Genomic DNA, 24,194 nt, shown 5'->3' with positions numbered 1-24,194 from the left:
ACAAGGTCAGGCAGAGCTAAGATAACTTTAAATAAAGCTTAACTTAATCATAATAGGGAATCAAGGAGAAAGAAAGGAAGAAGGCCTCTTTATAATGTTGAAAAGGCAGACAGCTAAGATAAGAAGACAAGGAAGGTGAATGAATTTTAGATTGGAGAAATCCCGTAAAACATCATGGGGAATGAGGGTGGATAATATGTATTTAATGACAATGAAGAGGGTATAGTCTGAATGGGTAGAAAAACATGTTTAAGGGGAAGTATGACTTTTTTTTTTTTATGACATACTCTGGAATAGGCAGAAGAGTAAAAGAAAATATTGACAAATTTAAGCTAAGTGAATGAGACTAAATTAACATGGAAAGAATGCATCTTTTTTTTTTAACATTTCATAATTCAGGGGAGAAATGAAAACCTATGTGATTAAAGATTGCCTGATCAGAACATAACGGATATATAGTGATATCAAAAAGCTCATAATTTAGTCATGTTATATATGATTCTGTGTGTGTTTGAGTTATATCTGATATCTAACCTTATATATGTATATACTAGATGTAATATGGAAACCCTGGAGGTGTAGTGGTTAAGTGCTACGGCTCCTAACCAAAAGGTCGGCAGTTCAAATCCACCAGGCGCTCCTTGGAAACTCCATGGGGCAGTTCTACTCAGAATTGACTAGACGGCAACAGGTTTTGGTACAGATATTATATATATATATAAATATATATATAAAATACATGTAGACAGCTATGCATGTATATCTGTGATATTCTGTCTCTGTCTCTTTCCCTCCCTCCCTCTTCTGTCTATACACCCTGATTTGCCTGAGCCAGTCCTAGTTCATGTTTACTTTTTGGGCATATCATGTACTAATACATACATGATTTAAAAAAAAAATTGCCACCCTCTGCATGCTAAAGCCATCCTTAGTACCAAATGTCTCATAGAAGTTCCTATAATAGTGTTTCATGTTTTAAATTAGCCTGGTTACAAAACAAGATAAAAACAAAAGTGTCCCTAGGAAAAGAGGAAAAAGTAAAATCGGTTAGAGTAATGCAGATTTTGAGGCAAATTATACTCTCAAAAACAAGATAGTTGTCTAGATAAACAGACATTTGCCCTAATTTTAACTGCAGTTACTATGAAAGCATTATCCCTTAAATATCTATTATTTTAAATGAAATCCTTTTATTACTGTTTTCTGACTTTTAAATTCACCTTGTCAATTTTTACTCCTTCCTTAGTTAATAATTTACTTCTATAATCATTTATTTATTTATTATGGATTTCAGTGTGCATCTAGATAAACATCTAGAAAGAACAAAAACAGTATTTAAAACTTATTAATATTTTCTCTTAATTATTTTCTTGATTTCTCCCTTTCCAACTCAGTACCACGCCAGCCAAAAATCTTGATTTTTGTATTTCCTAAAACTTTAAAGGCAAAACCTTTCCCTAACCTATTCTACTCCTTTATTGATAGATGACTGGAGATTTCCATTTGAGCTGGGAATGATAATCCAAACAACATATTGAAAATTGATTTCCATGTATTTCTTTATTTGTGATTTATTGTGTCACATGTATCTTTAAGTCTGTTCAATAAGTTTATCTTTCAAAAAGTTCATGTATTTCATAGCAATATGATTCAAAATGCTTTTTAACTTGAGATATCACTGGATAAAACAATGTCATTGAAAGGCATTTCAAATAGCATTGAAAGCTGGAGGGACCAAAAAAAAAAAAAAGCAATGAACTTAATTTTACAGATCAAAAATCAGAACCACAAAGATACTTATCATTATCATTATTACAAATGAGACATTGTTTAAACATCAGATTCAAATTCATCTGGCTTTGAATTCACTGTGCTCATTATAGGATCCAAGGACTTGAAGGTGTTCTGAATATACCATATTGCCCAACTCCCACTGACAGTTTGCATCCCCTTTATGACATCTCAAGCGCTCTTAGAACGCCACTTGAATGCCTGCAGTATAGAGAACTCACTGCTCCCTGAGACATCCATGTTATCTGAAGATTTCAAATTAAACAGAAAACATTTTTCAAAGGGAAATGTATACTTTAGATTTCACTTATTAACACTGATGCTTAGATTTCACTCATTAACCCTGACGCTTAGACTGGGCTAAGGGGAGTTAGGAAGGCTGGGGATGTGTGGACTGGAATGGGAGTGGGGAGGAGGCCTGAAGGGTGAGACATGTTACAGAACTTAATCCTCCGTTCACATGATAGTGTTTCAAATACTGCGGGCAGATATAATGTTCCCTCTTAGATCTTAGGTCTTCTTGCACTTTCCTTCTGTAAACATGTTTCCAGTTCTGTGTGTGGCTTCTAAGGTGTGGTACTCTGTGCTGAATCAAGTGCCACTGACATGGTCACATTGGTTGGGACTAAGCTGGACATTCACATCCTCATTCTAGACAGGTGACAGTCAACATGTGCAGTCCTTCAGGTCCATCCAGGCAGAGGTTTTGTTGCTTGCTGCTTGCCTATTTGTTTGTGGTAAAGAGAGATGCTTGAGGTCATTATGATTCTGAATCCCATCTGATTCTGGTACATGGCCAGGGTAGAGAGCTCCTGGTCCTGACAGTGTTCCTTTTTATCCTAAGTTTTCCATTTTAATAGCCACAGCACTCTTTAAACTCATGCCAAGTTTACAGTTGACACTTCTCACAGACTGCTTCTAAGGAAATCTCCAAAGTGTACATGAGCAAACATTTTTTAAATCCAGGTAGGACCTCACATTTATCCTGTTAAATTTCAACTTTTTAGATTGTTTCTAACAGTCCAGATATTTATGGTTTCTAATCATGTTTTCCAATATTTTCACTCTGTATTTTCGTGAGCATACTGCCCATAACCAAAACCAAACCCACTACCGTCAAGTCAGTTCTGACTCATAGCGACCCTATAGGGCAGAGAAGAACTGCCCCACAGGTTTTTCCAAGGAGTGGCTGGTGGATTCAAATTGCTGACCTTTTGGTTAGCAGCCAAACACTTAACCACTGTGCCACTAGGGCTCCATACCTTCTATATGTTTGTTTAACTCTGATGTTACACACACACACACACACACACACACACACACACACACACACGTACGCGAGAGAGAACCCAGATAAGAGTCCAGCAGAACTCCAGTAGAAAACTCCTTGAAAAGTGACATACATTTTGAGTATGGTTATTCAACCAATTCCTAATCTGCCCAGAGACCTTGCCTGATGAATGCTCAGTTTAAAAGCACCACAGACTGCCTTTGACACACTGCTGCCTTGGTAATGATTTACCAACATACATTCAGGCTGACAATTCCTAGCAACACTTTATAAGATAAATTGGCATAAAATTAAATATCATATGAAGGAGTTTCGTGTGATATATAATCAAAGGGCTCCTTCCAAGCATACTTTAAAATAGATTAGGAAAATGATGACTTTTATGGCATCAAATGTCTGGAATACTTTGAGTCTATTTTAATACACCTATTATTGAATAACAGCACAAATGTAAATAAAAAAAAATACCTCTAATGTAGATTTCCATCTATTAGCACTGTGCTAGTATTTTATTGGCAGCTATAAAAAGTAAGATTCTTACCCCAAATCCTGGAAATCTTGGTAGGCTGGGGAGTGGGAGAGTTATTCACAGTATCTAACTGGAAATCATTCACTGAAAAAAATAGTACAGTCAATTAAAATAGGAGAACACTGTCACAATCTCTTATCTGTATACATGAAGCAAAGTACAATAGCTGTGTTAAAAAAGTAGACTCTTAGCAATTTTATACTCATTGCTATCTTAAATTTATACTCTCTGCTATGTTAGATTAGTGAATATATATACATATATGTGTATATGTGTGTATGTGTCATTTCAAATCTTAGAAGGTCATATTTCTGTGAGTAACTTTGTAGTTCTTGGTCAAAACACAACAGTTAAAATTTACACCATCCTCTTTAGTAAATTTTATGTGCAGATAAAACTGATCGCTTTAATTTAGGAGGCAGATGCCAAATAACACTTACTTTCACATTGTTATAGGTCTAAGGAATTTCAGCGGCCCCACTCTTATGCCTAAACTACACAGCAATAATTCTTAGAAAGGAAAATTAAATGACATAAATTGGAAAAAATTCCCACTATAATTAAATGTCTTTATTTTCTCTCTGTTTCCTTGGTCTTTAATATAAGGGTAAATTTTATTTCAGACCTAGTAAATGCGGATGTATCTTTGGATGGTTGAAACAAAAGCTTGGTAAACCTGACCAGCCTCTAAAATACCTTATTTCTAAAAGAATGTGTAAAACTGAAGTAAAGTGAGATGAGAAATAAACTTACCTACATCTTCACAAGTGTTCTTGCATTCTTCCAGTGATTCAAAGTTGTTTTGATTGCCTAGGCACCCACCATACTTGAAATGTTCACACTGTTTTGACTGATTGTTATAGAAATATCTAGTAATATAACCTCGGCAAATTCCAGGATCTTCTTCCAAAAAACAGAATTCTGGTTTCTCTAGAAATTATAAAAATGTCAAAAAACAATATTTTCTTTTTTGAATGGTAGTTATTTTAATTAAATTTATAAATAACTGGCTTAGTTGAAGATATTTAAGGAGTAAAAATGCAAAATTAAAGATAAAAGGTAAAAATATAATTGTACCCAGAGCTATACAATATTGAACTTATCTATGACATCTGCTGTGGCATTTAGAATAAAGAAGGTAACTACTAGTGTTACACCTATTTTCTTGAGTGAAATTTCAATTTCTCATGATATATTAATACTACCATTAACTATCAGTTTTTTTTCATGAATCCAGAAAACAAAAGAAATTGCTTTATTTTACCATGTGCCAATCTTGGTTTGGAAGTACAAATGATCATGGCAAAATTTTGGTTAAATTATTTTATTCCAGATTTATTAAGCTTATGTGTATCCACATTTAGGTAAGATCTATCAATATTTCCTGTTTTTTGAGTTGCGGGGTCTTATTAGGGAAAGCAGTGCAGTCTATTGCTTCCCTAAAAAAAAAAAGGATGGTTTAAATAAAAATAAAAATTGGAGAATAAGCTTTCATGAGGATGGAAGCTTCTGTGGCTATTTTTAGAAGTTCCGGAATTCTTATACCGGAATTGGTATTTGTGTTAGGTATGACATCCCCGCATTGCTTGCTCTCTCTTCTACTCTCTCTCTCTTTTCCAGACACTGGAATGACTCCAAAAATGCAGAGGCAGAAAGGAAATACATGTTCAGAGATTGGAGAGACTTTTGAAAAGGTCTAATACCCTTTCTTTGATAGTGCTCCAAACTAGGCTAAACACAGCTGTCACAAAAGGTGTGGCACTGTGGCCTACAAGTTCTATCTACATGCACACTCTGTGAAGAAGAGAATTGAGCTAATTTTCAAAATTGTTATCATCACAAGGCATATTAGGTCTAATCTTACCTCCCTTTTTTTCCTGCAACTGTACTACCATAGGGTCAAAAGTGAATTGTGGTATTCTTTTACATCTCACTGATTTGCTCTTTTATCTCAGGGAAGCAATATTCATGAGTGTTTTTACAATAAAAAGAGTAGATATTTAATAATGTTAACGATTTCTACAGTAGCTGCAGATCTGTAGAAGGACAAACATCTTAGTATAAAAAGGCTATTTCATTAAATAACTCTTCCTGTTTGAATATGGTTTAAAAAAATCTATTTTCTATTCTCAAAGTACCAATGTAAAAGTATTTTGTTTATTGTTTATTGCTGCTTGTTTTTTCAAAGTGAGTGTTCCTATCACTCCCATAGGAACAATTTGTAATTAAGTGTTAATAGATGTGGAAAACAAAAACAAAACAATTCATTTAAGTTTTTATAATGACTTTTTTAAGAAAAAGAAAATGTTTATTCAATTACTGTCATTTTGATTTGTTTTATTCATGTGTACTTATGAAATTTTGAAGTGTGTTACTGGAAGATAAGAGAATTTTGTTTAACAAAAGGGGTTCAGCAAAAAATATTAAGTATAAGTAATAAACTGTAATATAAATTATGCTGATAAGGTAATTTAAAAAATGTACAACTAGAATATGCTTGGGAGAGGGATAGGAAGAGGGAGAGAGGGTGAGAAGTGTATATGTATATTTCCATCCTAGGACATAAATTTATTTCAAAACAAAGTTAGAAATGCACACCTGTAAAATAATTGTGCTTAAGCCAATCATTTAAAATACTTACAGGGTTATAAATCAAGAAATTAATTTCCCATATTTCTCAGATAAATAACATTCTTATTTAATCTGCATACCAAATTATTGCTCTAAATTGAGGCTTAGTTAAAATTGAATAACATAGAATGGAGACTAAGCTATATACCAATTTACATACATCCCAGGATTTTCACTATTATATCTAGTTTGGGGCTGCATGCTTAGGAATTGTCTTAGACCAAATTTTGTTCCAAAAGGATTACAGTGAATCTCCACTGTCTAAAACTATTCCAGTGCTAGGGAGCACATAAAAAAATCAACTTCAGCTTAGGAATTAGTTCTAGCATTTAAACATTTCCTATTACTCATGTGAATGGTATTGATAGCTTATTCTCTAACTTGCATGTATAATACGAATTCAGAATAATTTGATTCCAAATCATTACCATATTTTTACGCAAATAAAGCATGCCTTCTATGTTTGCCAATGGTGTTCTTTCCCCTCAAGGTATTTTCATAAGCATCACTATGCCAATTTTTTTTTTTACAGCAACGTATAAAATAATTTGCTGTTAAAAAAAAAATTGGCATAGTGGTGCTTATGAAAATACCTCGAGGGAGGAGGGCACGGTTGGCAAACAAACATAGAAGGCATGCATTATTTGAGTAAAAATATGGTAAATTTACATTCTATAGCAAAATTTTACCTGTATATATGTATTCTAGTTCTGTGTTTTTGAAAAAAGACCATAATTGTTAAATGTTGGTATGTCTTTTCATGAAACATCATCTTTTACTTGGTGGACAAAAAAAATCCCTATTCATAAATATGCCATTTTTTTTTATATTACAGATTATGATGATTCCATTTAATTAAAGTATAGAACACTTTTGCAAGAAACATTTATAGGATGCTATTTAAAAAGACTGCAAATAAATATATACATTCACTTACATTGATTGTACAAACATTGCGGTTGAATTTATTTTATAAATTTGTTTCAATTTCTGGTTAGTGAAATAAGTTAGCTTATCAGTGAGTCACATATGTTTTCAACTCTTTCCCACATAATTAAATCAAAGTCAGAAAAATAAAAATGCACTTTGAATTGGCTAGCCCTTTGATGTCCTGAATAATAATTTGACCACTTTGTTCAAGACTTTCGCATTCAAACATAGATGTTGTAAGTGGTAATCGGACCAAATCAGTTTCTAAACCTTTATTAAAAGGAACATCACTTTCTTAATCTGTTGTCAATGTTTTTCTTGCGCTGATACAATATATTTACCAAAAATTATTATTCTTATTTCTAAACCTAGTAAAACAATTTAAATCACAAAATAAAAATGCACACATACACTCACTAAATAATTTTCACTGAAGAGATTATTTTTTGTTAAATTCCCCCAGTTATCTTTGCTTACATAACTGTTGACAACTCAAAAGACATCCATTCAGGGAAAAATTAGGTCAACCTTTCTAAAGCCACCAATCGCTGAGATTATCAAGGTATTAAAGATTTGAAAACTAAAACAAGACTAAAAAAAAAACAAACCGGTTGCTGTTGAGTCAATTCCAACTCATAGTGACCCTATAGGACAGAGTAGAACTGCCCCATAGAGTTTCCAAGGAGTTCCTGGTGGATTCCAACTGCCGACGTTTTGGATAGCAGCCTTACCACTTAACCACTACACACCAGGATTTCCAAACCAAGACTAGAAACATCTAAATCATTACCTCTGAGTTATTACTGTGCGTGTGGCTCTGCATTGTGAATGATCTGATACTAAACATCATGCTACATCAGAATGAGAGTTAAAATGGTATTTGGGGCCTTCCCTCCACCACCTCATATCATTATTTTGTTTCTAATTTTCCATTATATCCACTAGGGAGGGAAAAAAAATTCATTTGATTTATTATATTGCTTTGTAACTTAATCAAAGATCACATGGCTTTATGAGCAACGCTGTATTGCAGAAGCCTAAGAATTGAATTTCTATATGCCTTACGTAAATGTTTTTTACATAAATGTTACTAATTAATGCACAAGTGAGTGTTTACCTTTTTGCAAAACTGTCTGTGTAATCTTTCGATAATCTGCAAGGAAAACAATATATGTATATCAATTACCAGAACTGATAAAATAATATGTTTCAACTGAAGATACAAATAAATTAGGAGGATTTATTCATTGCCATTAAAATTATTCTCATGCAAAACGCCTTAAGTAAAATTAGATTTCTTTTCCTTTTCTCCAGAGATTAAATTACCCTAGTTTTCGTTACTTTGAAACCATCTACATTTTAATATATTATGTCTCAAAAACTATGTTAAAACATTTCTAACACATTTTACAATATAAGAACTATTGGTAAGTAAAAAAAAAAATTTTTTTTAATAAATTTGCTCTTCACAATATCTGCAATTTAAATGGTTGTTGATTAGAATGAAGTGAAATATGAAAGTAATTCAAACAAACTACTTTGCATATAAAACCACGTCATTTGTATAGAAGTCAGGAACAGGGGTGGAAGAACCCAGAATTACCCTTTTTCCCAATTCCTTTCCCTGCCTCATTGTCTCAACCCAAATACGAGTTTTATTATTACCAGATGCAGAAGAGAAATGAAGCAAAAGACATCTGGGAAATGGTATTTGGGTTAGCCTCATAGAATTAATGAAATTACACTCTCAAGAACTAGAATGCTACTTCTCTTTGTCCTACAACATTTAAAGTATGAATTCTATGTTCTACGTTGAATGATAGATAGTAGCAATCAAATTGATATAATAAATACGTGAGGTTTTTAATTTGTTCACGTGAACGTTAGGAAGGTTGAAGTGATGCTTGTTTTTGTGTATAATCATTTGTTTTACCAAGAAAACTTTGGTTAAGTCAGCTTTTAATTTATTGTATGATGAGACAGAGAGAGAGAGCACAATATTATTTGACTTCTGGACCTTTTAGCCAATGAATCATCCTTTCTTCTTAAAGCGATCTGATTATCCCTTGGAGTGTAAAACTTCTATAAAGGAAAATGCAATGGGCAATTGCCCCTTTGAATTTACAATGTTTTATGCAATAATTTTTCCAAAGAATATGATATATTAAAAATTTATTGTTGATTATTCTAACTGTATTTTAAATGTTTGAGAAACCTGGTTTTTTATTCTTGCATTGTGACAAACCAACCCTTAACTGCTTTTTTAATTGGATAATGTCTTGTCATAATAATTCTGCACTGACACATTTTTATGCACAACTATTATGGTTTTAATTTCTAAGAGCAAGGAAGGAATATATGCATACAAATGTCACATGAGACTACAGCACAAAACAGTCATCCTCACTCTGATTTGTCTACTGACGGCAGCCACGTGATCCAAAAAACCAAAACCAAAGCCAGTGCCGTGGAGTCGAATCCGACTCATAGTGACCCTTTAGGCCGGGGTAGAACTGCCCCATAGAGTTTCAAAGGAGCGCCTGGTGGATTTGAACTGCTAACCCTTTGGTTAGCAGCTGTAGCACTTAACCACTACACCACCAGGGTTTCCAGCCAGGTGATAATAGGAACAGAAAAATGCTTGATTTTGGTATCTGTACAATATTAAAGAATATGTCTACAATGTTTGTTTACCGTTTTAGTCCAAGTTGAATTAATTCCACTGGTATAAACACAAATTGGTGGAAATAATAGATTTTAGAATACTATTATGTATGACTGACAATTTTTAATACAAGAGTATATTTTATTGTGAATGGTTGTTTAACTTCATTTTTTTTTTTTTTTGCGTCTTTTGATGTTTTTTCACATTTAATTAATATAGAGATTCAACTTCAAGTATTTAACTAATCTTGCATTCCTTGGATAAACCACTATTGGCCATAATGTATTATCTGTTGATATTATCCTGAATTTGATTCGCTATTGTTTAAATTTTTTTTTTTACTACATAGTCATGAAGAAAATTAGGCCTGCACTTTTCTTGAATGGACTTTGTCTGATGCTGTTTCTTTGCCCCCTTATATCTAATGTATCTTTTCTCTAGCATCACCATTACGATTGACTTTTTATCGCTTGTTTCAACAACTTATGATATCCCTTTGTGCAGTTCTTCTTCATTTTCTTTGTGTTTATTCTTCTTGGTGTTTGTCAAAGTTCTCGAATCTACAAGTCATAGTCTTCATCCAGTGTGGGTAATTTTTGGTCATTATTTCTTCATATATTGCTTCTCCCTTCACTTCTAGAGCTCTAATTACACATTTCGATCAACCTTCTGATATTGTATGATGAGTTACTGGGGTTATGTTATTTTTGGTTTGCTTAGTTTTTCTTTTAATACCGTGTTTCATGTTAGACAGTGTCTATTCCTTTGTCTTTATTATCACTAACCATGTCTAATCTGCTATTAATTCCATCTGGGAGTATTTTATTTTAGATCTTGTATTTCTCAGGTCTAGAAGTCTCACTTGGTTCTCTTCGATAGCTTCCACTTCTTTCCTTATTATGGTCATGTTTTCCTTTAAATCCTTAAGCACATGCACAGTAGATATTTTAAAGTCCTTTTCTGCTAATGCCATTACCTCTGTCATTTGTGTCTATTTTAGTCAAGTACTTATTCTCCTAGTTATGCTGCTGCTTTGAATATTTAGTGTTTTGAGGAGAAAGGGGAAAAAGATTATGGATTTTTTAAATATCATCCTTTTGGAAGTTGAATTTTATTGTATTATTAAAAAATAAATTCCCAATCCCCACTTTCCCCAGCCCCTAGTAACCTCTATCCTACTTTCTGTCTCAATGAGCTTACCTATTCTAGACACCTCATATAAGAGGCATATTGTAATATTTGATCTTTTGTGTCTGTAGTTCATCCTTGCTATAGCATATTTCAGAACTTCATTTATCTTTATGGCTGAATAATATTCCATTGTGTAAATAAAATGCAGTATATAAAATTTGTTTTTAAGTTTGTTTAGGGGAAGTCTAGAATATTTTTTGCTTTCAGGGTTAATGTGGTCCTAGTACTGAAACTCAGATATAGTTCAGTCATGTAGGAGCTCTGGGAATTGTTCAGCTCACAAATTCCTGATATTTATTTTCCCAAAGTTATGCAACCTCACCCAATGTATGAATAATTTTCTTATTTAGTGATAAACTCAAAGGGACCCCCATGCAGATTTCTGAGATTTTTCTCTGCATAAGTCCATCCTCTCCTGTACACTGTCCCACAAACCCCAGTCACCTCAGCCTCCCTAATCTCCAATCTCTGTTTCCTCCAATTGGTGAGCCTATCATGGTGTACTTGGGTTCCCTTCCATTCACTGTGGTCCAGAACTGCCTCCCTGCAGAAAGCTGGGTCAACTGGAGAGCTCACCTCATGTGTCCATTCTCTTAGAAATCACAATTCTGATCTACCTTTTGTTTAATATTTGCAAAGAGGTCTTTCACATACTATGCCCAGTTTTGTAGGTTTTTCTGTTGGGAGGAGAAGTCCGGTTCCAATTAGTCTATCATAGCTAAAGATGGAATTCTCTCTCTAGGTGATTTATACAAAGCCTAGTAATATTTTTCTAGATGCCAGCTATATCCTCGGCAGTATTATATAAAACTCAGATATTCACATAAAAATATAAGCGGCTTTTGAAGAATTAATGAGGAGATGGAGGCAAGAGACCTAACATTTTTATGCTAGCCAGTAATGTTGTAGAAGATGTTAGAAACAGGGTAATTACTTATGAGCCAAATGGTTATATTTGTTTAACTTCTAAAGAAAATTATAACTTTTGTACAATGATGAAATATAAGAAATATGAATTATAAAAAAAGGTAGGTATTTCAGGGAAGAAACCAGTTGATGAAACTAAGTAGGCTGCTAAAGGAAAAAGTGAGCATTTGCAATAAATGAGGCAACCAGGCCTCTAGCCAAGGTTCTGAAGATTAACAGTAATTTTCAATTCAATACAAAAGAATACTTGGCTCAACATGTACGGAAGAGAATGGAGTACAGAAAGCTGTGGTGAATGGAAAATGACTGGGGAAATCACAGAAACCAAAGGCATCGCTGAGGACCGCTGAGTTGCCTAATCTGTGTTAGTAACATTTCTAGGACGTCTATGGAGAGGAAAAGGGGGGGGGGTGATAAATGCTCTGAGGGTAAAGAAATCTATTCACATCGGTTCTTTTCTGCCAACTCTGGGACATACAACAAAGCATCTCACAGGGCCACAGAGAAGTTTCCTCTTTTTACCACATCGGGGCTTTCCCACAGGCCAAGGGCATCATGACTGCCAAGGCTGTTCTGTACAAGCTATTCTGGGAAGCATTATTAGAGTGAGAATGCAGAGCTGCCTGCTTTGTGAAAAACAACACACCTAGTGTTACTAACAAATGACATCATTTCCATAGCACTTCAATTCAACCAGTTCTGAGAACACTCTATGGGGTACAATATTGGGCTAGAAATGGGGAAAATAGAGATGATTCTGATTCTTCTATCCCTCAAGTGGATTACAATTCAGAGAAACAAAACCAAAATTAAAAAAATATTTAAAAATTTGAACCCATAATTATTTAAAATTTATCCCAATGATAATTCAGGAAATGAGAAAAAGTACATGTAACTTTGTAATGTTATTTTTTAATTTTTGAAAGTGTCCAATGAGGTTTAATAGTTTGGCATATTATGATATACTTCTAAATGTCATAACTTAGTAACATTAATATCAAAAGAAAAGTTGGGTTAGTAAAATCTACGAGTGCCAGCAGGGAAGATATTTTCTTTTCCACAGTGTTCTATGGTTCCAAGGATGACTTAAATTCCACATATACCTTTCTACTTTTTGATACAGCTTTGAGTTTTGCAATTAGTAGCTATTGGGAGCCTCAAAATTAATTCTCACGTTAATCATATTGGTAGAGGACTGATATGAGATCTTTGTGCTGAGAAAGACTAAGTCAATGTGACTAAATTTCTTTCCCACCAACTCATAGCTGCCTGAGTTGGGGGGGTTGGGGGGCTGAATTACATTCACTTCATTGCATATATAAACCTTGTTCTGAGCACTTGAGGGTTTATCTTCTTCCTTATTATGGAGAAGAATATAGGGCAATACATAGATTTTATAATGACTGCTATGAAAAAATGAAAAACAATCATTGAACCATGAAAGCTGAACATGTGAACAAAGGGATTTCTTGGATTCTTAAAACAACATTAAATTACTTTTTCTAAAATTATCAAATCTATGATTAGTTCTAATAACCCTGACTCTTGGGTGATAGGTGGTCCCAGAAACCTACCTCTTGTACACTTTTCTTTGCACTCTTCCAGACTTTCAAATCGATTCTCATTTCCCTCACAGCCCCCATAGAAAAATTCTTCACACTGTCGAGTGTGAATGTTGAAAAAAAATCTCTTCATCCTTGCTTTGCATGGGCCATCATCCGCCTTCAATGCACAAAATGAATTTATAAGTTTCAGTGGTGGTAACACAATATCTACAAGGGAAAAATAAGGTTCTTCATTAATACTGTAATAATGTTCTTTATCTCCTTTTTAATAATGTCCTAGTTTTAAGAAAAAGTACATCAACAGCAAAACTTAGGGTGATGAGAAACCACAAAAAGTTATTTAAAGTTATCAAGAAGGTAGATAATAATTAATAAATTTGCCAAGTGAGACAAGTTTTACTATGCTAATCAACTACCTTATGTTTACGCAAATAACACATGCCTTCTACATTTGTTTGCCAGTTGTGCGTCCACCTGAGAGGTGTTTTCATAAGTGCCACTATGCCAATTTTTTTTTAACATGTTGCTGTTAAAAAAAAGAAAAAAATTAGTATAGTGTGCTTACAAAAATACCTCGTGGGGAGAAGACATGGTGGGCAAACAAACATAGAAGGCACATGTTATTTGCAAAAAATATTATATTCGAGGAAAAATGTAGGATAATTTATCTGGACTCTTGTTATCAGGCTTTGCTTAAATCTGCACAAGTTGACTGAGACGAAACTGGCTAGTAGTAGATATAAGCCAATCGGGCAATCTCATTCAAATGAATGTGATGATGTTACAAAGAAAGATTTCTTCTTTTAATTAAGCAGTTTTCAGAAGCAGATGTCAAAGGACACTTTTAGTTCCTCTCCCTAATTTACAGTTATGTCACTTTTTTACAAATAAAACAACTCAAAAAATGACAGTACATTCATTCATTTAGCTGCATTATTGGCAAAATTTCAAGGCATTTCTCATCTGCTACTGTAACAGAAATAAGAAAAACAGATATTTGGATTTACCCTTCTCTGGTACATCAGGGGATTTACCTGAGCATCGTGGACTAATGATTTGTGTTCCTACTAATGGCAACTCCATTTAGACTATTTTAATAAGAATTTTAAAATGTTCTACGGGTAACAGTTACACGATTCAAGATTCAAAACTAGAAGAGACTACAAGCATTCTGAATTCCGCCCATGAACTCCCAAGCTGTCCTCCCCCCTTATAGGTAATCGTGTTTGTTTATTTCTTATTTATCCTTCTACTTTATGCAAATATGTGAATATATATGAATGCATATATATGGATGTATATATGTACACACCTCATTCTTATATAAAAGGTAACACATTATATATATTTCTGTGCAATGTTCTTTCACTTAAAAAAAAAAATCCTAGCCATTTCTTCACAATGAGTAGATGGAATTTTTCCCCATGATTTTGTATGACTGCACACTATTGCACTGTTAGGTTATACCAAGTTTATTCCACAATGACCTATTGTTTATAATCTTTTGTTATTACAAGTAAAGGTACAGTAATAATACTGCATATAGGTCATTTCTTACTTCTGCAGGAGTATCTGCAGTTAGATTTGTGACAGAGGGTTCACTTGGTCAAAGGGAAATGGCATCTGTAATTTTGTTCAGTGTTGCTATATTCTCCTTCATAGCAGCTGTATCATTCTGCTCTCGATCCACATTATATGTGAGTGCCTATTTCCTCATGGTCTCATATACAACTCAAACTTTAAAATTTTTTATCAATCCCATTGAAGAGGAATGATTTTTTGGTATATTTTAAATTCTCATTTTTGTTAGCATGAATGAAGTTAAATAACCTTTTTATGTGATTACGGGTATTCATGTTGCTGGGAATTGTTAGTCACTGACCATTGTATTATGTATTGAGGGTATTCGTGTTGCTAGGAATTGTTAGTCACTGATCTTTGGCCTTTTTTCTGTTTGTTTGTTGCTCTTTTTCTTTCAATTTCTATGAACCCTTTATATACTTTAGGAATTACTTCCTTTTCTGTGTTATGAGTTACAGTTTTTCCAGGCTTGTCATTTATCTTTTTTTTCTTATTGTGATAAACTATACACAAAATAAAACTTGAAATTTCAGCCATTTTCAAGTGTACAATCCAGTGACATTAACCATACTCAAAATATTGTACAACCATCGCTATTTGTTTCCAAAATTTTCTGCACCCATAAAGCCATAATTCCCCATTTTTTATAGACTAGGATGGGGACCTGGTAGCACAGTGGCTAAAAACTATGGCAAGCTACAGCTGCTGACAAAACAGTCAGCATTTCAAACCCACCAGTTGCTCCTTGGAAACCCTGTGGGGCAGCTCTACTCTGTCATATGGGGTCACTATGAGTCAGAATCGACTTGACGGCCATGGGTTTGGTTTTCATTTTTTTTTTTATAGGCTACAACATAGATGAACCTTGAAAACGTTATGCTAAGTGAAATAAGTCATTTGTCTTTTGATTTTACCTTTGGTGTTTTTTACTAGGCAGTTTTTTTTGTTTGTGTGTTTGTTTTAGTTTATGTAGTCAAATTTATCTGTTTTTTTCTTTTATTACTTCCAGACTTTAAGTTATGGCTGCAAACAAATTCTTTTTCATTCCAAGGTCTGAGAGAAATTCATCCATGTGTTCTTATACTATAAATTTGACAGTTTCATTTTTTTATGTTCAAATCTTTTATTTATTTGAAGTTATTCTTGAGTACATTATGAAGTATGGCTCTTTTCAAATGCTCCTTAGTTGTCCTTATACTTTTATTAAAAAGTCTGTCTTTGTTGCACTGATGTGAGATGGCTCCTTTATCATCCACTCACTTTCTATATGTATTTGGATCTATTTCTAAACTTCCTATTTTGTTCCACTGGGAAGTAAGTCTTGTCCTGAACCAATTCCATTCTTCCTGCTGGAGAACAAGCAGGGAGTGAGCTCCCTGACAGTGCAGGTGGTCACTCTGGGTCTTGTGAGGAAGGCTACAGGGAGCATAAAGCATTTCCTGGGAAACAAGATCAGAAAAGTTTTTGAGCCTGCTTTAAAAACTGGATTTCAGTGATTCCCAGAGTCCTGAGTGGCAAAGATTTCAAATGCCTTCTTCTCTCTCGTCACATGGTCAGCAGGAGTGCATTTCTTTCACATGCCTCATGAGTTATCTCATACCTGCAGGTACGTAATGCTCTGCCTCACACTCTGCCAACCTGGTACTAAGTTACTAAGTGGTTACTCTTCCACTCATGTCTATGGGAGAAAGCTATCCATGTTGTTCTACACATTGCTTTTATTTATATGTATATAGGTAAGTGTAGATCATCCTATATTAAACCAATCCCTAATTATGAACACTTGAAGTATTGGATATTTTCAAAATTACTGCTTGGAACATTCCTTCATTTACCATATCAATCAATTTTTAAAAGTCTTGAAGAACTTAACCTATGCTCTCTGGATCTTTTAAAATAGAATGGTTGTTGAGGCGGAGCCAAGATGGCGGACTAGGCAGACGCTACCTCGGATCCCTCTTACAACAAAGACACGGAAAAACAAGTGAATCGATCACATACATAACAATCTACGAACCCTGAACAACAAACACAGATTTAGAGATGGAGAACGAACTAATACGGGGAAGCAGCGATTGTTTCCAGAGCCTGGAGCCAGCGTACCAGTCAGGTACGGCACAAGCACAGAGAGCTGCTCCACCCCCCTGAACTAACCCCGGGAGGGGGACCAGCTGGTTCCGCAGGCGGCGTGGGACGCAGCCGGTAGGAGAAGTCCCCGGGAGGCAGTGACTGGTCTTGGAGCAGGAAGAGCAATGTCCCAGCCGGAGAACTGTCCCACCGGGATTTGGACTGGAAGCAGGTACGGCATAAACACGGAGAGCTGCTCCACCCCCCTGAACTAACCCCGGGAAGGGGCCCAGCCGGGTCGCACGGGCGGCGTGGGACGCAGCCGGTAGGAGAAGTCCCCGGGAGGCAGCGACTGGTATTGGAGTGGGGAGAACAGCGTCCCAGCCGGGACACTCGGTCACAGCACAAGCACGGGGAGCTGCTTCACCCATCTGAACTAACCCCGGGAGGCGTCCCAACTGGTTCACGGGGGCGGCACGGCCACGCGGCTGGAGGGACGAGAAGTCCCCGGGAGGCAGCGACTGATTTTGGAGTCGAGAGTGCACCGTCCCAGTAGGGGAACCTTGACGCTGGGCGTGGGGCTGGAAGCGGAGGATCTGACCGTGACTCCAGCGGGCCAGACCCCCAGGGGCAATCTCCACACAGCCAGCACACATAGGCGATGCGCCAGCGGGAATCTCAGATATAATAGTCATTCCAAGCAAGACAAGCAACTCTGGCTATATTCTGAGGTGCTACTCTCCTATCTCTCTGTTCCCTCCCCCACCCTCCCCAGGCGCCTTCATTAACATCCGAATAGCCTGAGCCAGAGGGAGAACTCTGATAGGGATCTGACTGCATTTTTTTTTTTAGCGGATTTTCTGGAAAAACTAGTTTCCCAGTGATGGCTCGGAGACAACAATCCATATCAAACCACTTAAAGAAGCAGACCATGACAGCTTCTCCAACCCCCCAAACAAAAGAATCAAAATCTTTCCCAAATGAAGATACAATCCTGGAATTATCAGATACAGAATATAAAAAACTAATTTACAGAATGCTTAAAGATATCACAAATGAAATTAGGATAACTGCAGAAAAAGCCAAGGAACACACTGATAAAACTGTTGAAGAACTCAAAAAAATTATTCAAGAACATAGTGGAAAAATTAATAAGTTGCAAGAATCCATAGAGAGACAACATGTAGAAATCCAAAAGATTAACAATAAAATAACAGAATTAGACAACGCAATAGGAAGTCAGAGGAGCAGACTCGAGCAGTTAGAATGCAGACTGGGACATCTGGAGGACCAGGGAATCAACACCAACATAGCTGAAAAAAAATCAGAGAAAAGAATTAAAAAAAATGAAGAAACCCTAAGAATTATGTGGGACTCTATCAAGAAGGATAACCTGCGGGTGATTGGAGTCCCAGAACAGGGAGGGGAGACAGAAAACACAGAGAAAATAGTTGAAGAACTCCTGACAGAAAACTTCCCTGACATCATGAAAGACGAAAGGATATCTATCCAAGATGCTCATTGAACCCCATTTAAGATTGATCCAAAAAGAAAAACAACAAGACATATTGTCATCAAACTTGCCAAAACCAAAGATAAGCAGAAAATTTTAAAAGCAGCCAGGGAGAAAAGGAAGGTCTCCTTCAAGGGAGAATCAATAAGAATAAGTTCAGACTACTCAGCAGAAACCATGCAGGCAAGAAGGGAATGGGACGACATATACAGAACACTGAAGGAGAAAAACTGCCAGCCAAGGATCATATATCCAGCAAAACTCTCTCTGAAATATGAAGGCGAAATTAAGATATTTACAGACAAACATAAGTTTAGAGAATTTACAAAAACCAAACCAAAGCTACAAGAAATACTAAAGGATATTGTTTGGTCAGAGAACCAATAATATCAGATATCAGCACAACACAAGGTCACAAAACAGAACGTCCCGATATCAACTCAAATAGGGAAATCACAAAAACAAACAAAGTAAGATTAATTAAAAAAAAAAATTTACACATAACAGGGAATCATGGAAGTCAATAGGTAAAAGATCACAATAATCAAAAAGAGGGACTAAATACAGGAGGCATTGAACTGCCATATGGAGAGTGATATAAGGCGATATAGAACAAAACAAGTTAGGTTTTTACTTAGAAAAATAGGGGTAAATAATAAGGTAACCACAAGAAGGTATAACAACTCTATAACTCAAGATAAAAGCCAAGAAAAACGTAACGACCCAACTAACATAAAGTCAAGCACTATGAAAATGAGGATCTCACAATTTACTAAGATAAACGCCTCAGCACAAAAAAGTATGTGGAAAAATGAAATTGTCAACAACACACATAAAAAGGCATCAAAATGACAGCACTAAAAACTTATTTATCTATAATTATGCTGAATGTAAATGGACTAAATGCACCAATAAAGAGACAGAGAGTCACAGACTGGATAAAGAAACACGATCCATCTATATGCTGCCTACAAGAGACACACCTTAGACTTAGAGACACAAACTAAAACTCAAAGGATGGAAAAAAGTATATCAAGCAAACAATAAGCAAAAAAGAAGAGGAGTAGCAATATTAATTTCTGACAAAATAGACTTTAGACTTAAATCCACCACAAAGGATAAAGAAGGACACTATATAATGATAAAAGGGACAATTGATCAGGAAGACATAACCATATTAAATATATATGCACCCAATGACAGGGCTGCAAGATACATAAATCAAATTTTAACAGAATTGAAAAGTGAGATAGATACCTCCACAATTATAGTAGGAGACTTCAACACACCACTTTCGGAGAAGGACAGGACATCCAGTAAGAAGCTCAATAGAGACACGGAAGATCTAATTACAACAATCAACCAACTTGACCTCATTGACTTATACAGAACTCTCCACCCAACTGCTGCAAAATATACTTTTTTTTCTAGCGCACATGGAACATTCTCTAGAATAGACCACATATTAGGTCATAAAACAAACCTTTGCAGAGTCCAAAACATCAAAATATTACAAAGCATCTTCTCAGACCACAAGGCAATAAAACTAGAGATCAATAACAGAAAAACTAGGGAAAAGAAATCAAATACATGGAAAATGAACAATACCCTCCTGAAAAAAGACTGGGTTATAGAAGACATCAAGGAGGGAATAAGGAAATTCATAGAATGCAACGAGAATGAAAATACTTCCTATCAAAACCTCTGGGACACAGCAAAAGCAGTGCTCAGAGGCCAATTTATATCGATAAATGCACACATACAAAAAGAAGAAAGAGCCAAAATCAGAGAACTGTCCCTACAACTTGAACAAATAGAAACTGAGCAACAAAAGAATCCATCAGGCTCCAGAAGAAAACAAAGAATAAAAATTAGAGCTGAACTAAATGAATTAGAGAACAGAAAAACAATTGAAAGAATGAACAAAGCCAAAAGCTGGTTCTTTGAAAAAATTAACAAAATTGATAAACCATTGGCTAGACTGACTAAAGAAATATAGGAAAGGAAACAAATAACCCAAATAAGAAACGAGAAGGACCACATCACAACAGAACCAAATGAAATTAAAAGAATCATTTCAGATTATTATGAAAAATTGTACTCTAAGAAATTTGAAAACCTAGGAGAAATGGACGAATTCCTGGAAAAACACTACCTACCTAAACTAACACATTCAGAAGTAGAACAACTAAATAGACCCATAACAAAAAAAGAGATTGAAACGGTAATCAAAAAACTCCCAACAAAAAAAAGCCCTGGCCAGGACGGCTTCACTGCAGAGTTCTACCAAACTTTCAGAGAAGAGTTAACACCACTACTTCTGAAGGTATTCCAAAGCATAGAAAATGATGGAATACTACCCAACTCATTCTATGAAGCCACCATCTCCCTGATACCAAAACCAGGTAAAGACACTACAAAAGAAGAAAATTTTAGACCTATATCCCTCATGAACATTGATGCAAAAATCCTCAACAAAATTCTAGCCAATAGAATCCAACAACACATCAAAAAAATAATTCACCCTAATCAAGTGGGATTTATACCAGGTATGCAAGGCTGGTTTAATATCAGAAAAACCATTAATGTAATCCATCACATAAATAAACCAAAAGACAAAAACCACATGATCTTATCCATTGATGCAGAAAAGGCATTTGACAAAGTCCAACACCCATTTATGATAAAAACTCTCACCAAAACAGGAATGGAAGGAAAATTCCTCAACATAAAAAAGGGCATCTATGCAAAGCCAACAGCCAATATCACTCTAAATGGAGAGAACCTGAAAGCATTTCCCTTGAGAACGGGAACCAGACAAGGATGCCCTTTATCACCGCTCTTATTCAACACTGTGCTGGAAGTCCTAGCCAGGGCAATTAGGCTAGACAAAGAAATAAAAGGTATCCGGATTGGCAAGGAAGAAGTAAAGTTATCACCATTTGCAGATGACATGATTATATACACAGAAAACCCTAAGGAATCCTGCAGAAAACTACTGAAACTAATAGAAGAGTTTGGCAGAGTCTGAGGTTATGAAATAAACATACAAAAATCACTTGGATTCCTCTACATCAACAAAAAGAACACCGAAGAGGAAACCACCAAATCAATACCATTCACAGTAGCCCCCAAGAAGATAAAATACTTAGGAATAAATCTTACCAAGGATGTAAAAGACCTATACAAAGAAAACTACAAAGCTCTACTACAAGTAATTCAAAAGGACATACTTAAGTGGAAAAACATACTCTGCTCATGGATACGAAGACTTAATATAGTAAAAATGTCTATTCTACCAAAAGCCATCTGTACATTTAACGCACTTCCGATCCAAATTCCAATGTCATATTTTAAGGGGATAGAGAAACAAATCACCAATTTCATATGGAAGGGAAAGAAGCCCCGGATAAGCAAAGCACTACTGAAAAAGAAGAAGAAAGTGGGAGGTCTCACTTTACCTGACTTCAGAACCTATTATACAGCCACAGTAGTCAAAACAGCCTGGTACTGGTACAACAACAGGCGCATAGACCAATGGATCAGAATTGAGAACCCAGACATAGATCCATCCACGTATGAGCAGTTGATATTTGACAAAGGACCAGTGTCAATTAATTGGGGAAAAGATAGCTTTTTTAACAAATGGTGCTGGCATAACTGGATATCCATTTGCAAAAAAATGAAACAGGACCCATACCTCACACCATGCACAAAAACTAACTCCAAATGGATCAAAGACCTAAACATAAAGACTAAAACGATAAAGATCATGGAAGAAAAAATTGGGACAATCCTAGGAGCCCTAATACAAGGTATAAACAGAATACAAAACATTACCAAAAATGATGAAGAGAAACCCGATAACTGGGAGCTCCTAAAAATCAAACACCTATGCTCATCTGAAGACTTCTCCAAAAGAGTAAAAAGACCACCTACAGACTGGGAAAGAATTTTCAGCTATGACATCTCCGACCAGCGCCTGATCTCTAAAATCTACATGATTCTGTCAAAACTCAACCACAAAAAGACAAACAACCCAATCAAGAAGTGGGCAAAGGATATGAACACACATTTCACTAAAGAAGATATTCAGGCAGCCAACAGATACATGAGAAAATGCTCTCGATCATTAGCCATTAGAGAAATGCAAATTAAAACTACGATGAGATTCCATCTCACACCAGCAAGGCTGGCATTAATCCAAAAAACACAAAATAATAAATGTTGGAGAGGCTGCGGAGAGATTGGAACTCTCATACACTGCTGGTGGGAATGTAAAATGGTACAACCACTTTGGAAATCTATCTGGCGTTATCTTAAACAGTTAGAAATAGAACTACCATACAACCCAGAAATCCCATTCCTCGGAATATACCCTAGAGATACAAGAGCCTTCATACAAACAGATATATGCACACCCATGTTTATTGCAGCTCTGTTTACAATAGCAAAAAGTTGGAAGCAACCAAGGTGTCCATCGATGGATGAATGGTTAAATAAATTGTGGTATATTCACACAATGGAATACTACGCATCGATAAAGAACAGTGAGGAATCTGTGAAACATTTCATAACATGGAGGAACCTGGAAGGCATTATGCTGAGCGAAATGAGTCAGAGGCAAAAGGACAAATATTGTATAAGACCACTATTATAAAATCTTGAGAAATAGTAAACCTGAGAAGAACACATACTTTTGTGGTTACGAGGGGGGGAGGGAGGGAGGGTGGGAGAGGGTTTTTTATTGATTAATCAGTAGATAAGAACTGCTTTAGGTGAAGGGAAAGTCAACACTCAATACATGGAAGGTCAGCTCAATTGGACTGGACCAAAAGCAAAGAAGTTTCCGGGATAAATGAATGCTTCAAAGGTCAGCGGAGGAAAGGCGGGGGTCTGGGGAACATGGTTTAAGGGGACTTCTAAGTCAATTGGCAAAATAATTCTATTATGAAATCATTCTGTATCCCACTTTGAAATGTGGCGTCTGGGGTCTTAAATGCTAACAAGCAGCCATCTAAGATGCATCAATTGGTCTCAACCCACCTGGAGCAAAGGAAAATGAAGAACACCAAGGTCACATGACAACTAAGAGCCCAAGAGACAGAAAGGGCCACATGATCCAGAGACCTACATCATCCTGAGACCAGAAGAACTAGTTGGTGCCCGGCCACAATCGATGACTGCCCTGACAGGGAGCACAGCAGAGGACCCCTGAGGGAGCAGGAGATCAGTGGGATACAGACCCCAAATTCTCATAAAAAGACCAAACTTAATAGTCTGACTGAGACTAGAGGAATCCCGGTGGCCATGCTCCCCAGACCTTCTGTTGGCACAGGACAGGAACCATCCCCGAAGACAACTCATCAGACATGAAAGGGACTGGTCAGAGGGTGGGAGAGAGACGCTGATGAAGAGTGAGCTAATTATATCAGGTGGACACTTGAGATTGTGTTGGCAACTCTTGTCTGGAGGGGGGATGGGAGGATAGAGAGAGAGGGAAGCCGGCAAAA

General features: G+C 35.9%; 1 protein-coding gene across 13 annotated transcripts in view; it reads right to left on the bottom strand.

Annotated features, from left to right (window-relative positions):
- Positions 1–24,194, bottom strand: part of TFPI (tissue factor pathway inhibitor) — a 66,772-nt gene that overhangs the window by 8,568 nt on the left and 34,010 nt on the right. For 11 of the 13 annotated variants that reach the window (XR_002784568.2, XR_010322271.1, XR_776150.3 and 8 more), the window contains 4 exons: positions 13,530–13,727; positions 8,290–8,325; positions 4,365–4,541; positions 3,624–3,695 (listed from right to left, as the gene is read on the bottom strand). Coding sequence is in view for 6 of the 13 variants with exons in the window: in XM_064286909.1 (XP_064142979.1) it covers positions 3,624–3,695; positions 4,365–4,541; positions 8,290–8,325; positions 13,530–13,727 (483 nt within the window). In the remaining 7 variants the exon portion in view is untranslated. The other 2 variants (XM_023542791.2, XM_023542790.2) reach the window with 2 other exon arrangements.

The sequence above is a fragment of the Loxodonta africana genome, chromosome 6 (genome assembly GCF_030014295.1).
Source record: "Loxodonta africana isolate mLoxAfr1 chromosome 6, mLoxAfr1.hap2, whole genome shotgun sequence".
Classification (NCBI taxonomy): Eukaryota; Metazoa; Chordata; class Mammalia; order Proboscidea; family Elephantidae; genus Loxodonta; species Loxodonta africana.
The sequence above is the reverse complement of the archived record's forward strand: the minus strand, read 5'-3'. Positions and strand labels throughout refer to the sequence as shown.